The 19917-nt window shown below is 45.3% G+C and overlaps 1 protein-coding gene and 2 long non-coding RNA genes across 8 annotated transcripts in view; 1 reads left to right on the top strand and 2 right to left on the bottom strand.

Moving 5' to 3' along the window:
• The window catches only part of LOC309622361, a 33257-nt gene extending 28631 nt beyond the window's left edge, over nucleotides 1-4626 (bottom strand). For 3 of the 5 annotated variants that reach the window (XR_014240752.1, XR_014240753.1, XR_014240754.1), the window contains exons 1-2: nucleotides 2682-4337; nucleotides 2488-2597 (exon numbers count right to left, since the gene is read on the bottom strand). This is a non-coding gene — a long non-coding RNA (uncharacterized lncRNA). The other 2 variants (XR_014240751.1, XR_014240755.1) reach the window with 2 other exon arrangements.
• Nucleotides 4597-14589, top strand: LOC309622360 (uncharacterized protein; the record flags this gene model as incomplete). 2 transcript variants are annotated; one of them, XM_082409450.1, is made up of 3 exons in its annotated part: nucleotides 4597-5220; nucleotides 8250-8316; nucleotides 8613-14589. In XM_082409450.1, the coding sequence occupies 3 exons, from the start codon at nucleotides 4597-4599 to the stop codon at nucleotides 8657-8659; spliced, it is 738 nt and encodes a 245-aa protein (XP_082265576.1). In that variant the 3' UTR covers nucleotides 8660-14589. The 2 variants fall into 2 exon arrangements, with proteins under 2 accessions (XP_082265576.1, XP_082265577.1); XM_082409451.1 differs by lacking the exons at nucleotides 8250-8316; nucleotides 8613-14589 and adding an exon at nucleotides 5863-6253.
• A 670-nt stretch (nucleotides 14590-15259) lies between these two features.
• Nucleotides 15260-19911, bottom strand: LOC309622359. Its single transcript, XR_014240750.1, has 2 exons — nucleotides 18737-19911; nucleotides 15260-18546 (listed from the first exon to the last, which is right to left on the bottom strand). It is a non-coding gene; the product is annotated as an uncharacterized lncRNA (long non-coding RNA).
• Between the last annotated feature and the right edge of the window lie 6 nt (nucleotides 19912-19917).

Below are 19917 nucleotides of genomic sequence, written 5' to 3'. Positions count from 1 at the left end.
GAGACTACAAATCCTGAAGTTCTAACTCATCCTAGTCAAAGGTATCAGCAGAAAATTCCATCCACGTGTTGGCTGCAGCATTCCTAGACCCTCCTTTAGAAAGGAGTCAAGGTGGGAGGTGGGTGGGGAATCTCTTTGTGAGAAAAGACAGCAAAAGACAGAGAGAGAGAGAGAGAGAGAGAGAGCGAGCAAGAGTTCTCCTAAACCAGGAGGCTGAGAGTTCTAAAAACCCTGGATCCAACGTTCTTTAACATGGAAAAAGTGATGCTAAGTAGGCAAATGATAAAAACAAGCAAAGGTTCACCACCCAGTGACTCTTTCTTTCCAGTGGACCCTCCTCAGCCAAACCCACACATTCTTCCTCCAGAGGGGATGGCCCGCCTGTCGTCCTTGGAGACTGCCCCAGGCAATCCCGAGCAGGCGCTGGGCTCCGGGCTCCTGGAGCGGCCCCGGCGCCAAGGGTGGGTGCCACCCTACTCCCACCTGGCTCTTCTGGGCAAGAGGATACTGCGGCTTCTCCGCACTCACATTCCCGAGCCCAGAAAACTCTGTTCCTCTCCGGGAGACCTGGGCCTGCCACATCCTCAGAGCCCAGCATGAGATCGCCACCTGAGACAAACCTCCAGCCAAGATGGGCTCCTGATTGCAGCCCTGGAGAACCAGCTCTCCGACCTGCAACGGCTCTTTGCAGCTGGAAAGTGGAAAGACGGGCCTGCGTGCAAAGCAAATGCTATTTTCCAGGCGCCTTCTGGGGGGAGGGGGAGTAACAAATCTAAAAACCACAGAGAGTAAACCAGAATGTTCTGGGACACGCCACGCCTCACAAAAAGGGCTTTTAAACATCCTATCAAGAAACAGTCACTGCAGGGGGTTAGCTGTCAAAGTTAAATAAAAATCACTGACTTTCTAAAGATAGGAGTGAAGGACTCAATTATAAAACAGCTTATTGTAGTATTAAGCTAATTAAGGTTTATCACATTAGCCATCTGAGTTTTAGTTGGCACCAGAAAAGCAGGAACAGCATATCATGCAACGTGGATTGGGATCTGCTTTGCAAGCAGATTTCTGCCACATTCAGACACAGAACCTCTGGCAGTCAAAAATGTTGTAGAATTGAAAACCAATTTTCGCACAGTGATTTGTCAAGAATTTTGTTCCATCACATGAGCTATTTACTGGCCTCTCAGTCCGAGATTACATTTATCTCTATTAAATACCGCACAAAGTATTCTGAGCTAATCATGCCCTGTTGTTTCTCTTTTGCCAGTTTTACCACACGCCGGATGCTCTGAAATCGTATGAAAAAAATTTCAACAATAAAACCCTTGCATACTTGACACCCTTCACTGCAGATATTCTGCCCACCAACTGCCAGCACACAACCCATTCTAAGACCCTCGGCACTTCTGAAAAGACTGTTCTGCTGAATGCAAAGAGGAACAAAATACCCTCCACAGAGTAGGGGAGAAATTTGTTTTCAATCGTGTCTTCTATGGGCTCCTCTTGACTGTACTTTAACCAAACCAGAAGACAGAACTAGTTCTATCCGTTGTTGCGATCATCTTGGATTTGATTCTGGAACTGCTGGTTTCCTGTTTGGGGAAGTTGCAGCTCTTTTCACAAGGAACCCCAAGGCGAAATGTTTTGTATTCCCCTGTGAGGTCTCACTGCCTTTGTTCTTTACTTTGCTACCACTGATCACTGCTGCTTCTCTCTTCTCCTCTAAAACCTCTTTTGGTTTTGGAGGATGCATAAAAATGCCAGCTCAAGTCAAACTGTCATCCTTTAAGGCACTGGACATTTTCTACCATCCACTGCTGTAAAGCTCTGAGTTAACAGGCATCTTTGCACAGAGAAAGCCAGACTACCCAGTCTCCTCCTGGCATTGCATTAAGTATTCCATATTAAAACGTATGCCACAAATAATCCAATGGCAAACTCACGGTCAACACCCCACCCCCGCCCAAATCAATAAAAGCCATTCCACCACTTGACTTGGAGTGAAAAGCCTTTCAGGTTAACACACAGAGCAAGGTAAAAAGCAAGGTGATGAATGAACAAAAGGCAAATCTACCTTCAGGCTCCTCAAATCCCAAAAAGGTGGCGAGGCTGCCTGGATTTGGCAAAGCCCTTCCATTTTCCTGTAATCATCGGGAAAATGCTACATGTGTAGTGCTTTAGTCTTATGCAAAACAGTGCATTCCCCACAAGGCCCTGACGCCTACCATTCTCTTAAACTTGCTTTTCAGGCCTGCCTCTTCTAAATGACCAGCCACATGCGATTTAATGAAGTCATTCTGATTTCGCCTTGATAGCAACACTATCATGAAGTCACTCTAATCCCATTAAACTTGGCTGACGTCAAGAGTATTTCTTCTCCACTCTCCACCCAATATTATCTCCAGGGTACCAATGCTCTGTCAATCTGTGTCTGAACGGATCTTCAAATAAATACTTAAATTCATGCTCAAAATTATCATATCTCACCTTGTGAACCTTGACCTTTTGGAAAGACTTTGGACCAATGTTCAGTTACTGTCACACGGTTGCATTCTCTGCAAATATGAAAGGGTTAAAAGCAGCCCCAGTCAACAGGCCTACAAGGAAAAAAAAGACAGCATGTATGCCTTACAGCATCACTGGAACGCATTTATGCTCATTTCCTAGAACAATAGTGTTACCTTTTGGCCTTCATAATAGTCAGAAGTATCCCCAAAACCCTTTAGTAGCTTCTAAAAGGAAAAGCACAAAACAGAACATACCCTGCAAGAGAAAAAAAGCATGCAAAGTAGCATTCTCCAGCAACAAACAAACTATCATTACAAATCCATCAGTTCATTTTGGTTTTGTTTTGTTAAAAACGTAGAGAAGGAGAGAGAGAGAGAGAGTGAGAGAGAGAGAGAGAGACTGCAGAAACCAAGTGTCCCCACCCTAGCAAGGCACATTTTTTTCTTTAATAAGGGTCATAAATCTCAGCTCCTTGTCCATCCCTTAAGCAAAAGAAAAAGGCAGGAAAAGCCCAAGTAATCTCAGACCTTGCAAACCTGCACATTTTTCCCCATCTTCTCTACACAGAATCTTCTAGGGCTCCATTAGTCACGTACCAGTGCTGTGTGGTGTCTAAGTGTGCATTCACATACTGTGTTGGGATGGTCCCTTCCTGCAAGCTCCTCTGCTTTTGGCTGCCATGAAGGGAGGAAGCTGCTATCCCACTGTAGTAGCTCAGTGACTGCATTGTGCTCAGGAGCTGATCTGCCTCAAACCAGTTTCAACCGGTTCTGGTCACCCTACATAAAAAAGCTATGGCAACCCTCGCTGAGTTGCCAACAAGTCCCTGAAAATCATCAGCACAGGGAGGATCTCGCTGGGGGTGGTTGCTCCCTCTTAGGTCTTGGTGAGGACGGGAAGGTCATCGTGGGTCCCCTCCACCGCCGCACGAGCACGCAGCCCTGGAAAGGCTCCCCTCACGAGCACCCCAGAGCCCCTCGGGCCCATCCCCCCTCCCGCCCACCCCAAAGCCCACCGCAGACACTGCTGCCCCTCCTTCTCCTTCCCCCACTTACCTCCCACAACCTGGCTCAGATCTTTGTGTACGTGTGTGTCAGTGTGTGTGCTCTGGGTTGGTGGCTGACAAAGAGCCCCCAGGAAAGCGATCTATGTGTGTCTGCTCACCCTGGCTGCGTCGGCGGCAGGGGCCGGCCTCGGCCTCCTAGCAGAGTGCTGCGGGCTCGTTGACCAGGCTCCTCTCTGCCTGTCACCCCCCCACCCAGCCCCCTCCTCCCGTTCCTCTCCTCTCTCTCGCAGCCCTGTCACCACCACCAGCAGCCCCCCAGTCTCCTCCTCCTCCTCCGACCTTCTCTTCTTTCAAGCACCTGGGGGGAGTAGTCCAAATCCCTTCACCTCGGGCAAGAAGTCTAGGGCTGCCCGGGGTGGAGGCGGGGGGCGGACTCGGGGCCAGTGGGACAGAGGGGCACAGAGGCCTTTTAAAAAATCCGCTGCGCAGCGCCAGCGCCGGAGGGGGGAGGAGGCGAGCGGCGGCGCTCACGTGGCCCCCCTCTCGGAACCTGCGGGGCCTAGCCAGACCGGCTGGTCCTCGGCCCCCCCAAGGAGGCCGGCGGGCCGCGAAGGCCGGCCGTTCCCAAGGCCTGGGTGGGACAGGCCGCGGCCGTCAGGCCCAGGGGCCGGAGCCTCACGCGCCGGCCCCGACCGCAGGGCCGGGCACGAGGGGCCCGCGCCCCCGCCCCTCGCCGCAGCCCGCCCGCGCCGCTTCCTCCGCGGCCCTGCACCCCTCAGTCGGCCCGGCCGCCCCCTCGCCGCCCCCCGCGCCCCGGGCGCACACCCACCCACTGCCCGGGGTTGGCCTTCGCAGCGGTCAAGCCCGGGCGTCTGGGCCGCAGCTCGGATGACCTTTGTTCAGCGCGGCGCCGCCGGCGGCTGCTGTAGCTGCTGCTGCTGTCGTCGTAGCGGCGGCGGCGGCGGCGGCGGCGGCGGCGGCGGCGGCGGCTTCCATGTTACGGGCGTGTCAGCCGCATTCCCGCTGCCGGGGTCGGGGTGTGCGTGTGCGGCGGAGGGGCCTCGCCGGCGGTGCCGCCGCCGATGCTGCCGATGCCGCCGCCGCCGCCGCCGCCCGGGCCGCCCCGCTGCCGCCGCCGCCGCCGCCGCCGCCGCCGCTGCCGCGGCCTTGCGGTGCGCCCGGCCCGGGCCCCGCGCCTCCCCGGGCGCCGCGCTCTAGGCCGCACGGCGGCGGCGGCGGCGGCCCGCCACGCCGGGGCCTACGATCGGGGTGCGGGCCCGGGCGGCGGCGGCGACACCGGCGGCTCGGCCCGAGCGGCGAGCGAACAAAAGGGAGCGCAGGAGAGGGGGAGGGGGCGGCCGGTGGGGGAAGGGAGGATCGGGGAGAAGGAGGCGAGACGCGAAGCCCCGCAGCCCGCGGGCGCGGACGCTCGGCCGGTGCCGACTCGGCGGAGGGAAGGCGAGCCGCGCGGACCTGCCAAGTCTCGCCCATATGCGGCCGCCGCATCGCGGCTTCGCCCCGGAGAGCGGGGTGGTGGTGGTGATGGTGGTGCTGAGGGCCTGCTGCTTTTTCCAGCGGCATTGCAGGCTCTCACCCAGTCCTTTTCATGGCCCCAAGCCGCAACTTACTCGAGTGGAAGGAAGCAAGGCCTCGCCAAAGATGGTTGCAAAAGACCGCGAGCCTCTACCCAGGATCTTGAAGCCAAGGTGGTGTTTTGTTATCCTCGTAATGGTGGCCAATAAGTCAGAAGAGAGCACGCTATCTTCAGATGCATTAAATCTGGAATTCTCCTTGGAGGTGGAAGAAGGGGCTCTCTTCTGGGTAGTTAGTGGTTTGGAGCCCTTTTCGCCTTAAACTGAGCCACAAAAGAATGGAAGACACCCCCTGGGGTGGGGAGAAAGCCCTGGTGTAAAAGACACACGTTTTGCTTTCGGAGAAAAAGCCACTGGGGCCAGATTGAAACATGGCATGTTCAGTTCATGTAGCTTTTTTTTTTTTTTAAGGGGGGGATGATATTGAGTAAACAAGATGTAATAGCTAGATCTTTAAATTCACGAAGGGAAATGTGTACAAATGTAACAAGCACATATTGTACATACAGCAGGTGGTCACAGACTCCAGAACACACACACACAAAAGATACATACATAAACCCCGTAAAGACCACAAAGGTGTATAACCGTTACCACGTCCGAGATGGAGATAATATATTAGCACCAGATCAGGTATGCTGTTATAAAGCCTTGCGTGCTGGTTCGTACAAGGTCCACAGACGTGCACTCGGTTGAAAGGTTTTTTAAAAAACGAGGAACCCCCAAATCAAGCGAATTGTGCTTACCCTAAAATAGGACAAAATGGAAGGATCTGAAAACAATGTCACCAACACCTCTGAAAAAGGCTCACTCCTGTTTGATCGGACTCTGAAGATACTGACATTACTCGAGGAGCCGTGAAGACTCCCAGCACAGGAAGCGTTTCTGTGCTTTATTTTAAATTAGATTAATTGGTTAATATTTGCAAAGTGTGCTGCAAAGTTTTCTTTTGTTAGTTTTTTTTTGGGGGGGGTTGTTGTGTTTTTTTGTTTTGTTTTGTTTTGTTATCTCTGTGCCTCTGCTTTGCATTAACTTCCATCGAGGAAGCCATTGTTCTCTGTTATGGGGTCATTGTCTGATGTAAATTGGAAGAAGCATTTTTGCTATTTAAGACTTTTCATGTAAATGAACTGAATGTTTCACGGAAGAGTTGTTGGTCTTTAATTTCAAACAGCAAATTGTTTGGAGTTGCACGTAAATTGGGACACATATTTACACGTGTTTAGAAACAGCTATGTAATCTGCAAATTTTGCCAGCCACCGGATCACATTTATCAATGTTACAAAATGGTGAAATTGAAACTCTTCTTCTTTTAGCCTGAAAACGGTGCCAGTACTCTGTGGGTTGAGTTTCAACTTTACCTGGGCTTGATTTCATTTGAAAGGAGGCCTTTTTTCTTCTCCCGAAGGTGGGCCTTTATTAATATGCATGTAAAAACATTACGTGCATTGGAAAGGATACAAGGCCTTGCTTATCTGAAATCTTGATCCACTACACATATTATGATGTATGGAATTTCATAATGTCCACACCATAGTAAATCCTAGCTTTCCTAGATTTAGAATCTTTGTTTACTTAGAATACCTTCTTACCCCTCCCCCAATTCCCTTCTCCTAAGAGTTGAAAGCACAGCACAAAGTGTTTGAATGGTTTCAAGAATTGTACTTCCAAAACTCAAGTCTGGATTGCTTATCATAGAGAGCCTTCGGTTGTAGAACCACCTCACATGGCTTCAGAATGTCATATACTTTTTGAGCAGAGCTTTTTACAAAGCCCAGTATTTTGGTCAAGCCTCGGAAATTAGTTTGAAAGCACAATTCATCATTTGCACAAACAGCAACAGATAACATTGCATCTGCTTTTTAAAAACCTTAACCAACCAGAAGTAAAAGATAATAACTTCTTGCAAATTATCTCAGTTCTGTTTTTACAAAGAGAATTTCAGAGAAATCCCTTTGCCAGGTAGATCCGTAGTGAAAAGCAAAGCACCCATCTTTATTCTATGAAATCACTGAATTTCACAGCAGAAAAAAACAATTTTTAGTGTAAGTTTAAAAAAAAATAAATAGCACTACCCCTCTTCCAAAAAATTAATATAAACGTTCATTCTATTATTGTGCATATGTAAGGGTATCTTGGGCACCACTCTGCTTTGGGCAACAATAGAAGTAAAGAATGAAATAAACTATTATTTGACTGCTGTAGATAAGAAGGGGCAGAACAAAGAAATCATATTATTCTTCTGTCAAATAGAAACTGAAGGAATTCCAAATCCTTTGGGATTTTGTTGTTGCTGTTTTTATTGCTAGCTCTTAATGTCTTCGTTTTTTTCCTCCAATCAGTGTATTGCAAAATCCCAGCTTTTCTTTTTTGCTTTTTTTTTTTTTTTAAACCTTTTGTGGTTTGAATCTGACTTTGTAGGCGCATGTAGATATCAGTCTACACATCATACTTTTCCTCTGAATTCCACTATGAAATTGGGAAATTCCTTTGTTAGGCAGAGCACACAAAAGGTGTGTTCCTTGAGGGAAAAGAGAAGGAAAACAAAAAGAAAAGCCTTTCCTTTATCTCACCATCAAAAGGCCGGAAAAACCACTCCTTAAACTGACAGCCCCCTGACTTGAGCTACATATTTTTTAGCTCAAAACTAAGACTAGGCCTAGGAGTTTATAGAGTTTCATATGTTAAATTTGTTGGCTTGTTTTCAAAGGAAGTATTACACTATTTAACACTAACATTACAATTTCAAGATCTGTAGCTGAGTGGCCAGCAAAGGGGGAAAAAAAAAAAAATCCATCTTATGTCTTCAACAAAATATTGATAGAATCAGAATTTTTTAATATTTTCCAAAAACATACCTATGAAAGAAATCATAACCAGATTTAAATTATTATTATATTAACCTGCCAGAAATAGACTGAGGGGAGGTCTAGGCGAGGATTCCCCTTATTTTTTGTTAGTTATTTCATAAACAGATTTTCCATAGCAAAGCCACCTCCCCTTTCCCAAACCTTATCTGGAAATACCTGCAAAGCCTTCACTCAGAGACCTGAAGGAGGTGGGGGCTAGGTCCTATTAAAAGATAAACTGAGACACATTAAAAATTTTAAGTGGGGATTTGAGCAGAAATCTATTCCAATAGGGCAGTGCCAAACCGGAAGTGGTAGGGGACTCCACCTACAGAAGCTGGGGAGAGGCATCGGGAGAAGGTGAGGACTCAAAGCAAGGAAATTATTTGGCTACAGCTTAAAACCTAGTTGGCTGTTTGTGATTGGCCATCCTTATCGGTTTTGATTTTGTAACCTGGAGGTATTTCCGGCCTTAGATTTTGGTTTATTTACGTAAGTGGCATTAGAGCCGCCTCAGTTTAATGGCCTCCTCATTTAATTAATTTAACGGTTCAAAGTTGGGCATTATTTAAGAGTCCCCCTAAATATCCGAATGACCTCCTAATTCCTGGCCCCTGGATGAATTCACTTATCTTCATCTCCTACTGTCTCTTTAGGCCTAAATACTGAAAAGCCAGCCTTGCCCAAGGAAAGAGAAGGATAGGGACAGAGGAAAGGGCTGTTGTATGAACTCTAGAGAATCAAAGAAGAGCAAGAAATTTTGGGATTGGGATACCAGCAAAGAGTCATCTTCAGCAACTATGGGCCAACGGACAATACCTGTTGAGAACTTTGTAAGATTTCCTAACCCTTTGTAACTTTTAAATTATGTCTGGGCTTCTTTGAAAGGAACTGGTGTTTGGGCTTTTTCCTACTAAGTCCAAGAGGAGGGGAAGAGAAAGAGGAGAGCTAGGAAGGTATATGAGAAAAGGAAAGACAATCAGACTTAATCCTTTAAGGAGGAGAAGCTGACACATAAGAAAGGGGACTTACTTCCACCCGAGAACGGATCTCATTGGTTCCCTGCAGCACAGGGGCTACCTGGGCCCTCTGTATGTGAATCTTCATCTTTGCATCTTCTTCCCCCCCACCATCTGTAGCAGTTAGCCCAATACCTTGTACATCCCACACTTGAAATTAACTAGTTATTTGTGAACTAAAGAATGGATAATAAGCCCACAGGTACCTAAAAATAAGCATGTCCCAAGCTAAACATAAGATCTTTTGCCACTGTAGTGGATACTGTAAGTGCTTTGTCTAGAACCATCTTTGGGCTATACAACCCCATCCCCTAGCTGCTGAGACTATTGATAGCTGACCACTCACAACTGAGTCCCCGGCAAATTGCCTTGGCTACCATCTTGTGCCAGGTCCTGTGAACTGTCTCACCCAAGTTTACACTCCTCCCCCGGGAGCAGCCAATGTCTGGCTGATGTAGCAAGACAAAGGCTTGCCTTAATTTGGGCCAGTTCTAAAGAGCCATCCTAGCTCCAGAACTCCCTGGAAATTGGCTTAGGCCTCAGTCTCCATAGCACTGTGGGTCAACTCCTTCTACCTAATCTGGCCTTCCTCACTCCCTCACAGGTGGCTCTCCAGAGATTATCCAGAGCCTATTTCTAAGAAACAGCTCCAGAAACCAACCAAACCAGATCCACCTCCCCCTTGATTCCGCCATCTGATGACACTTATTACCTCATCTATTCCATCGCCATGTGCTGAGGATTCTACCTCCCAAGGATCTGTTGATTCCAGTCCCTTCTCTCCATATCCATCACCTGGACTCAACCTCCTGCTCATCCCCTCAGCTCAAAACTGGTCCCTAACTGATCTTCTTGCCTCCAACCTGGCCAACTTCCAATACATTCTCCACACTGAGAACTCTAGGAACATTTCTAAAGATGCCATCTTGTCACCCCTCTTCACAAACCTTTCCATATCTCTCCATTGTCCTTAGAATAAGGTCCAGACTCAGAAGACTCTCCATGAATCAACCCGTTTGCCTGTCCACATCCCTTGCCCTCCCTCCTCACATTCTAAGATCCAGCCTTGTAGAACTTTTCGTTCTTTGAATGAGACCTGATGGCTCTCACTGTCAGGCCTTCACAGTGCTGTTCCCTCTTTCCGGAAGACTCTCCCCACCCTTCCCAATCCCATTCGTCTAACTAACTCCCATGTATCTTTAGGTCTAAATTTATGTCACTCACTTGGAGAAGCCTTCCTTGACCTCTCTCTACACATACAAGCTGAGTGGCCCTGACATGTCCCTAAGTTATTCTTTTCACGTGACACTTGCCGTGCTTGCAGGATCTTAGTTCCCCGACCAGGGATTGAACCCAGGCCACCATGGTGAAATCGCCGAGTCCTAACCACTGGACCACCAGGGAATTCCCAACACCTGAGTTTTTGGCTCTCTCCCCATGTGACAAGAAACCTGTGAGATCAGGGACAATGATACTTTGGCTCACTGAGGTCTCCCCAATGCCATCATCATATATAGAAAGACATTGAAAAATTAGGTGTTCAGAACATCCAGACTGATTAAACGCCTGTAGGGATTTTTTTTCTCAATGACATTTGGAGATAAGAGATGATTAAATACTTCACAATTTTTTGCTAAACAATGATAAGTTTATTTAACACCAAAAGACCCAAAGCCACATATCACTAGGGAAACATTGGTTATTTCTGGAGAGGTAGAAAACACAAATATAAACCAACAAATGTTAAATTAGGAAAATAATAACCAGAAAATATGACTGCAAAATAAAATACATTCATTTGTCAGCAAACAGTTGGAAGATGCTTAAAAAATATTGCTGTAGATTTGAGCAAACACGTATTAGAATAAATTACACAGTGTGGGAAGATTGCTCTACTGTTGAAAGAGAAGAGCAGCTATTTCTAACATGCTACTGCTTAGGGTACATATGCATGATCCTGTTCCAATGATGACAGAGCTGTACAAACTGATTTTTTACGAACCACTAAATAAAAAGTTTAGCAGAGAAGGTATATTCTCAATAATAAATGATTTCTTTAATGGAAACAATATATGATTTTTAAAAAACTCATATATTGAGTTTATGTTATTGTAACAATAACAACCAAAGAAGCAGCCACTCTCCAGGAATTTTTAATTCTGGGATTAAATTACAAAAGTTCCAGCACACAAAATTGATCACTGAATCATTCACAGGTAAGCTACTGCAGCCAAGAAATTGAAGCCAAAATTTCAGAGATTGCTACAGGATATCATCAGTGAGGTTAATTTTATTTTTAAAGGGGGGTGGGGGGGTATAAGAAGGACTTTCCTGCCAGACTCAATCCTGGACTTTGAAAGATGAGGCATGACTACTGAAATCTTTGTACCACACAGTGGTTTGCTGGATATGTTACAGCAAAGAACTTTATAAAGATAAGTTATTCATTGTCCTCTTAAAGACAGTAGTTTCAAATCTGCTGTCTTTTTCATTAGTAAATGCTGTCCATAACACACTGTCTGGCAGATATTTTGTTAGAACAAAAAATGCGTGGGAATTCCCTGGCGCTCCAGTGGTTAGGACTTGGCACTTTCACTGCGGTGGCCGGGGTTCAATCCCTGGTCGGGGAACTAAGAGCCCACAAGCCTCTCGGCAAGGCCAAAAAAGAAAAAAAAAATGCTTAATCTGTTCTTTTAAAGATAATGTTCTAACCACAAGAAAGAAAGTGATTACTTTTATAAAGAAACTCACGCTATGGAGAGAGCATTTTAGAAACAGATGTTTAGCAATCACTTGTGATTTGGTGCTAAAAATTATGTACGAATATTACCTTTAACAACTATCAACTACGTAGTTTATATCATAAAGTGAATTTTCTAAACTGTTAAAAAAAAAAATACAACTCCCAGATGAAGAGCTTTGGTATATTTGAACCTATTTGTTTAAAATATAAAAATGCAATTGCAACATCTTCCAGTTTACAGGAACAACTGACTGATGTTGGGAAACAGCGATTCATCACCCAAATTTCCACTCAACCTTTTGCATAGATGGTAGGTGGGATTAAAAAATGAGCATTATCCTTAAGCACTTGGTGAAAATGATCCACCTGTTCCAATGGTACATAACGTTGTGAAGCGTCTTTTCCCACTAAGACAGCGTTTAAAACAACCAACCTAAAAAGAAATTGAATTTAGAACAAGATCTTCAAATCGCTTTATCACAATGTGTTCTACCAAGATTTCCCAAAAAGATGCAGGTTGAATACTAAAAATTTTAATGAGAGCAAAATACTTTATACTGCTCATTAAGAAAATTAAATTTTAATGACATTGTTTAGTCCATCATAATTTCAACCTTCTTTGACTTCTGTTTTTGTGTATAATTTGTAATGTACAAGACATATCAGGATAGTACTCTCTGTGTTTAATTTATAAGTGAATATATAGGTGTGATTCATCAAGGGTAAAAGCCACTGGGGACTTCCCTGGTGGTCCAGCGGTTAAGACTCCGCGCTTCCACTGCAGGGGGCACGTATTTGATCCCTGGTGAGGAACTAAGATCCCACATGCTGTGCGGTGCGGTCCAAAAAAGAAAAAAAAAGAGTAAAAGCCACTGGATTTGAAAATTTTCCTTGAGTGGACAAGCTCAATTTTTGCTAGGTAGAGTGAAAACTTGTATTCCTTAATTTCACTGCATTGACAGTCCAGATTTGGGGAAATAAATAATCATGATCAGATAAATAATCATCATCACACCCGTCTTGAGTTTCCACCTCAGCCTCTCACCAAATATAAAAGCAATCAACTGTATCACTTCCAGAGGATTCCTGGATCCTCCCTTTCCATCAGTGCCTCTCCTCTGACCTTTCTCTCATTTTGTCCCTCCCAGTCCATCACACAGAGTGTTAAGTCAACTTGACTGTAGCACATGGGAAATTCAGAGCATAAACCACAACCAGTTAAACTACAGTAAGTCCCCTACCTACGAACCTTCAAGTTGCAAACGTGTGTTCGCATGTCCAATTACATGTTATTTCACATGTCTGATGTACACTGTCATGCGCATGCATCTTCTACAAGTGGTTGTGCTTTTGTGTACTTTACAGTACTGTATTGAGTACAGTATTACAGTATCTTTATTTCAAGCTAGATCTCCTAGAGGACAACTTCATTGAACTCCTTGCTGTGTAACACGAGGAGCTTACTAATGAAGACCTGACGGAATTGGAGGCCCAGAGAAAGGACCAAGAGAGACAAGGGGAAGAAGAAGTAACTGAAGAACCGAAGAGATTCACGATGCAGGAAATGGCAAGGGGATTTTCTTTATTTGAGGAGGCACTGTTAGTTTTTGAGGCACAGGACCCGAACGTAGAACAGTACATAAAGGTTGCAGCAGCCGTTCAGAATGCAATCCAGTGCTACCGTGTCATCTATGACAAGAAAAAAAGAGCTACTACCCAGACATCACTGGATCATTTTTTCAAAAGGGTAGATAGAATTGAATCCAGCAAGGAACCAGAACCTGTGCCATCAACGTCAGGCGTGAGTGAAATTGCAGCTTGCCCTCCATCTCCTGTTGCTGATGATCCTTCGGCTCTACCATCTCCCACCTCCTCTCCCTCCTCCAGTCAGTAACTCTTCTTGCAATACCAGCCCCTGTATGCCAGCTGTTGTACTGTACTACTGTACTTTTCAAGGTACTGCACTGTAAAATTAAAAATGTTGTATTTATCTTTTGTGTTTGTTATGTATTATTTGGTGAAAAGTATTATAAACCTATTACAGCACGGTACTATATAGCTGATTGTGTTAGTTGGGTACCTTTGTTGGAATAACTTTGTTGGACTTATGAACAAATTGGACTTACGAACGCACTCTCAGATGGAACTCGTTCCTATGTAGGGGACTTACTGTACCTTAGCGCTAGGCACTGCGCACCACAGGCACCACTCAGTTGCTTTGCAAAGGGAGCAGTAACTAAGCCCCTCCAGGTGCTGCCACCCATCTTCCTAGATTCTTTTAACTAGCCCATCCTACCCTTACCCTCTAAGCAAAAATTCAGTCAAGAGGAATAAAGACCCTTTCTCTTGTGGCATAAAATAAACCCTCTACCCCCCTTTCTGGCTGCCTCCCTAATGAAACTATAGTCTGAAAGATTGTCCCTACTTTGGGAATTCTGCGTGGAACTCCTCACATCAGCCCCTTCTTGAAATCCTTTCTTTCCCTTAGCTTGACGCTGTTCCCCTTTCTCTAAAGATCATGCTTTCTCAGTCTTTCTTCCTAGCTGAGTTTTCTGCAGTCCTGTTTGTTAAATATGGATGTTCTCAAAGTTCTTTTTTTTTTTAAATAAATTTATTTATTTTATTTATTTATTTTTGGCTGCGTTGGGTCTTCGTTGCTGCACGCGGGCCTTCTCTAGTTACGGCGAGTGGGGGCTACTCTTCATTGTGGTGCGCGGGCTTCTCATTGCGGTGGCTTCTCTTGTTGCGGAGCATGGGCTCTAGGCACGCGGGCTTCAGTAGTTGTGGCACGTGGGCTCAGTAATTGTGGTTCACGGGCTCTAGAGCGCAGGCTCAGTAGTTGTGGCGCACGGGCTTAGTTGCTCCACAGCATGTGGGATCTTCCCGGACCAGGGCTCAAACCCATGTCCCCTACATGGGCAGGCGGATTCATAACCACTGTGCCACCAGGGAAGCCCTTCTATCTTTTTTAAGAAATTTATTTTTTATTGAAGTATAGTTGAATTACAATGGTGAGTGAATTACTGCTGTACAGCAAAGTGATTCCGTTATATATATATGTGTGTGTATATATATATATATATATATATATATACATTCTTTTTCATATTTCCAGGTTCTATCTTTGACCCTCTGCTTTTCGAACTCTGCATTTCTTGGGGAAACACATTTGCTCTCTGGGCTTCAAGTATCTCTTTATTCTGGATTCCCAAATCTCTGTTTCTAGCCCTAACATCTCCTGTAACTCCAGATCACAATGAATTGTCAAGTAAGCTCGAGAAATGACTGACAGTCATGTCTAACTCGGGAGGTCCAAAAGGTACCTCCTCTCCTCCCGTCCTCCACGGTGGCATGTGACTCAACGGCCCCACGCTCCTTTCTCCATCCCTCTGCCATGTTGCACTCCTGCCTCCACAGCCAGGAGGCGAGGACTGCCTGTGCTTTCTGCAGCCTTCTCAGTGCACCTGTCCTCTGTCCCCAGCTCTGTGGATGCCCTGGTTTAAGGAGCTCCCTCTCACTTGCTCTCTCTGTTTTTGTTTGATGTTTGCTTGTTTGTTTGGGCTGCACTGTGCAGCATGCGGGATCTTAGTTCCCCAACGAGGGATCGAACCCGTGCCCCCTGCAGTGGAAGCGCAGAGTCTTAACCACTTCCCTCCAGGGAAGTCCCTCTCCTGCTCTCTTACAGAGACTTCTTCACTTATCACTAACCTCTTTTCAACCAATTTCTGCTCACCAAACAGCCCTTAAGCAAGCAGCTTATCACATTAAATGCATATACACCATGTTATTCCTTTCCGCTGGAAGAAAAAGTGCCCTCGTCAAAAGTGCTCGCCACACATGATCATCACCACCTGCTGACAAGACAAAGCTGAGTTGAAGGCTCACCACGGGAAGTCGGGGAGAACACTCCTCAAAATGCTTGCACAGTGTCTCATAAGGAGGGGGGACGGTCAGAACTGATTGAGAATCGGGGGGGTGGGGTGGGAGGAGGGGCAAGGGCAGGAAAAATAAAATAAGAAAAGAATTTACTGAGAATTGGAAGCTGGGTTTAAGGTGGGCCTATCAATGTGGGAGCTTGGCTAGGAGGCATGAGTCCAGGATTGGTAAAAACAGCAAGGTGAGGACTTAGAGGCGAGGGATTTGAAGAATCTTAGTGCACGGATTACTGTGTCCTTTTCATCAAGAGTTGATGGGTCTTTAGAGAAGTTCCTCTAAGAAACAACCAAACCATTTTCTGGGGCAAGAGAGCTCTGGAAGAATAAAGAAATGCTAATTAAAATAACAGAACAGAAAGTCATGTTAACATAGACACTAAGGTATAGTGTAGGTTCTCAAAGTCCAGGCTGGGGTGGGGAGTGGCCAGTTTTGGTTCTTGCTGATTTTGCCTCTTCAGCGCCTCCCTGATTTGACTCCAGCCTCATCCATCTCATCCGTCCTGTCTGAGGTTGTAGTACCAGGTGACTGGAGAAGAAAGAGAAAACATGCACAGAAGTATCCCTAAACCTTCCTCTCTGGAACCTACTAAATAATAAAGCATTTGGGTAAATAAGGACAATCTCAATTTTAAAAAAGGTCTGATCCCTTTATCCTTAGCAAATCCAAAGTAGCTTGCCACAAAAGATGGGAAAATCTTGCCATCTGTAAAACCAAGACCATCGCAGGACTCCTCCTCGATCAGGTGGGGAGGATCTTAGGGGCACATATGGCGGATCTGAGGAAAGAACAGTTTTCAATTTTCCTTCTCTTTATTTATTTTGTGTTAAAATATTTATATTGTTTCTGCTAGGAAGCTTGTCACAGAAGAGACAATTTTCCTTTGTGATTACTATCCTAGCTAAGATACTAATAAGCACTTAGAATTTAATAGCAAAAGCCCACGAACAAATATAAAGCCAAGGAAGGCTTACCTTTGCCTTAGAGCTTTGGCTCTTCAGGTAGCATTTGGAAAACTATTCTTTTTTTTTTTTAATTTATTTAATTTATTTATTTATTTTTGGCTGCGTTGGGTCTTCATTGCTGCGCGCAGGCCTTCTCTAGATGCGGCAAGCGGGGGCTACTCTTCCTTGCGGTGAGCGAGCTTCTCATTGCGGTGGCTTCTCCTTTTGCAGAGCACGGGCCCTAGGCACGCAGGCTTCAGTAGTTGTGGCGCACGGGTTTAGTTGCTCCACGGCATGTGGGATCTTCCCGGACCAGGGCTCGAACCTGTGTCCCCTACATTGGCAGGCGGATTCTTAACCACTGAGCCACCAGGGAAGCCCTGGAAAACTTGATCTGTTATCCTGGGCACTTTCTGATAGTGAAGAAGTCATGAAGTACACGTGCAAGTGTAGAAATAATAGGAGTGCTCACACTCATACCAAACTATTCTGCTTGTAGGATGGGATTTCTTTTTTTTTACATTTTATTTTATTTACTTGGCTGCACCAGGTCTTAGTAGCAGCATGTGGAATCTAGTTCCCTAAGCAGGGATCGAACCCAGGCCCCCTGCATTGGGAGCTTGGGAGCGCTGAGTTTTAACCACTGGACCACCAGGGAAGTCCTTGCAGGTTGAGATTTAAAGCAGCCTTTCCATCTGACAGACTCGCCTGCCTTTAGAGACTCCAGCAGTACTCTCTAGCATAGAGCAAGGTAGCAGTATAAGGTTCCAAAGGAGCTCTCCCAGTCCCCTGGTGTGGAGCTTTGAGGCTGAATTCCATTCTCAGTGCCAAACTCAACAGTTCCACGTACTATCCTTCTTCCTTACCATTCTTTGTCCTTTTCTACCACCATCACTTAGACTTTAATAATACACATTGCAGAATTAGGATATGATATGAGTGGCTAATAGAACTGTAGACTGACCTGGAGTTAGTTCATTTCGGTTATTAAATGCTTACTGGTGCAGAGCCCAATTCGTCACCCTAGTATTGGCCCTCAGGGTCTCTGCAGTGCTGTTCCTGCTCTCTTGGATAGCTTTGCACAGATATTTACCAGCCTGGCTCCCTCCCTCACTTCATTCATGTCTCTGCTCCATCATCACCTTGTCGGAGGGAGCTTCCCTTGCTGCCCTAACTAAAATTGCCCCCTTCTATCTCTAGTTAGCCCTTTACTGTGTTTTATTTGTCCCATAGCTCTTACCACTACCCGGCATTATATTTAAGGTTGCCATATAAAATACATCCCATCTTTGGAACCTACCTAACACTAAAAAATTCATTATTCATCTGAAATTCAAATTTAACTGGGTGCCTTGTAGTTTTATTTGCTAAATCTGGCAACCGTAATTATATTGCATCTTTCATTCCTTTCCCTACCATTTGAATGCAAACTCCATGAAGCAAAGATGTGGTCTGTTGGATTCACTGCTCTAAATCCTCAGCATCTAGTGTTCTGGAGTCTCATCAGGCTGGGCACACAGTAGGCACTCATGAGTGTTCAGGAATGAAAGAAGAAAGCACAAAGCAATACAGCACCAACTGAGGACTTTGTGCTAACAGGGTAATGCATGCCGCATTCCCATCTGGCTTCCACTGTCTCCTTGGAAAATTTTCAATTGTAACGGGGATTCCAAAGATGAAAACGTTTGCTTTCTGGTCCAGATACTGGATTAAGACCACCAATATGTACCAAACTGCCAAACCCCAGTCAAAGGACAGCTTACAAATCCTACTGATACGAATCAGAATTGAGCCATAAATTTGGCAGTAAAAACAAAATCCTTTTTTTATTTTTTAAACAACCCCTAACCATTCCTTGTCTTGCCAAGTGTTCCCCATCTACAATCACCGGATTTCCTTCCCCAGCTGCATTCACTCTGTTGTTCCTCCATGGCGCTCTTGTTCACATAAGCTAGAAAACAAAACTACATCCGTCAAATATTGTCCTCAACAGCTAGTCTTTAAAATACTTGGCCGTGTCTAGGGTGATAGTTTGGGCAGCTTCATTTGATGTTCTGACAACTGGGTATTGTTAGTTTTGACTTGGTTACTTAGAGAAGACTTTGTTATCCTCCCACCCCCAATCACTCATGTGTATTTACTCAGCTAAGTAACTCTTGTGACCCATGGCGTTCCCCTTATGGGTCTTTTCCAGAGGCAGGAAGCCAGAAAGGTGGTTGAAGCTCAGAAAGCACACCTTTTCCACCCAGCAGCAGAAAGTAAGTATTTCTTGCCATGGTTGGATCTTTAAGAGCTTTCACCTAGATGGAAACCAAGTTTTCTTTTTCTTCTGCATATTCCATATCCCACCCACCTGGAAGAAAAAAATAAAAAATAAAAATAAAAATGGAAAACATCTACCTTTATACAAAGAAATAGCCATGTATGTCTTTCTTCTTGCTAATGCCTTTAAGCTTTGCTATACCTTCACCCTACAGCATAATTATGAGCAATGCATATCTCAGGATGTCTTGAAGTAAATGATCAGATACCAAGAATACAGTGGTACGATACAGGAAGAAAGTGAGGTTAACTGGGACAGATTGCTACTGAAAGCCTGCCAGGAAAATTTCAAAGATCCAAGAAACAATCCCATTAAAGAAAAAAATTGAAACAGGTGCAAGACCTAAATAGCCAGGCAGCTTGGAGCTGAGGTTTATAGAAAGAGATACCATACATACACTGGGTTGTTTAGCACTGGATCTCTTGTGAATCTACTATGTTCTGTCCAACATAACATTACTTCTGAAGTTCATAAAACATACTCCCACCTTCACGGGCGAGCCATTTTCTGAACAGAGTCTTTATGCTGTCAATAATTGTACTAGAATACAGCGAAGATTTTCGTATGCTTTGGGTGCATAGGACTTTTACCCTCTGCCCTAAAGGACCACAGTTTGCCAGTCGGCTATGATTCTTGTGGTTCTTGCATCTGTTTCTCCTGGTACTTCGATCTTCCTTGAGCCTCTAGGAGTTAGTTTTGCCTTTCCTAGGGAACCTACTTCCAGCACCTCCTTTTCTAATCAGCTATTGAAACCAAGTAATCAAGTGTGTAAGAACCATGACTAAACTAAGAGGAGGCGCTCCAAGTTCCTGGCGTTTCCTTCACCTGGCAGTTTGTAAGCTTCCCCCTCCCCCTACACTCCTCAGACCCGTGGCTTCTAGGTGTGTGAGTTGTAGTAGCAAGGATAATACCCAACACTGACGCAGCCCTGACTCCCCGCCAGGTATTGTTCTAAGTATCTTGCTCTGTATCTATTATCTCATTTAACCCATATTCTCA

Source organism: Balaenoptera borealis (assembly GCF_965194805.1).
Source record: "Balaenoptera borealis genome assembly, contig: HAP1_SCAFFOLD_2261, whole genome shotgun sequence".
NCBI lineage: Eukaryota > Metazoa > Chordata > Mammalia > Artiodactyla > Balaenopteridae > Balaenoptera > Balaenoptera borealis.
This window is presented reverse-complemented; position numbering and strand designations above follow the sequence as displayed.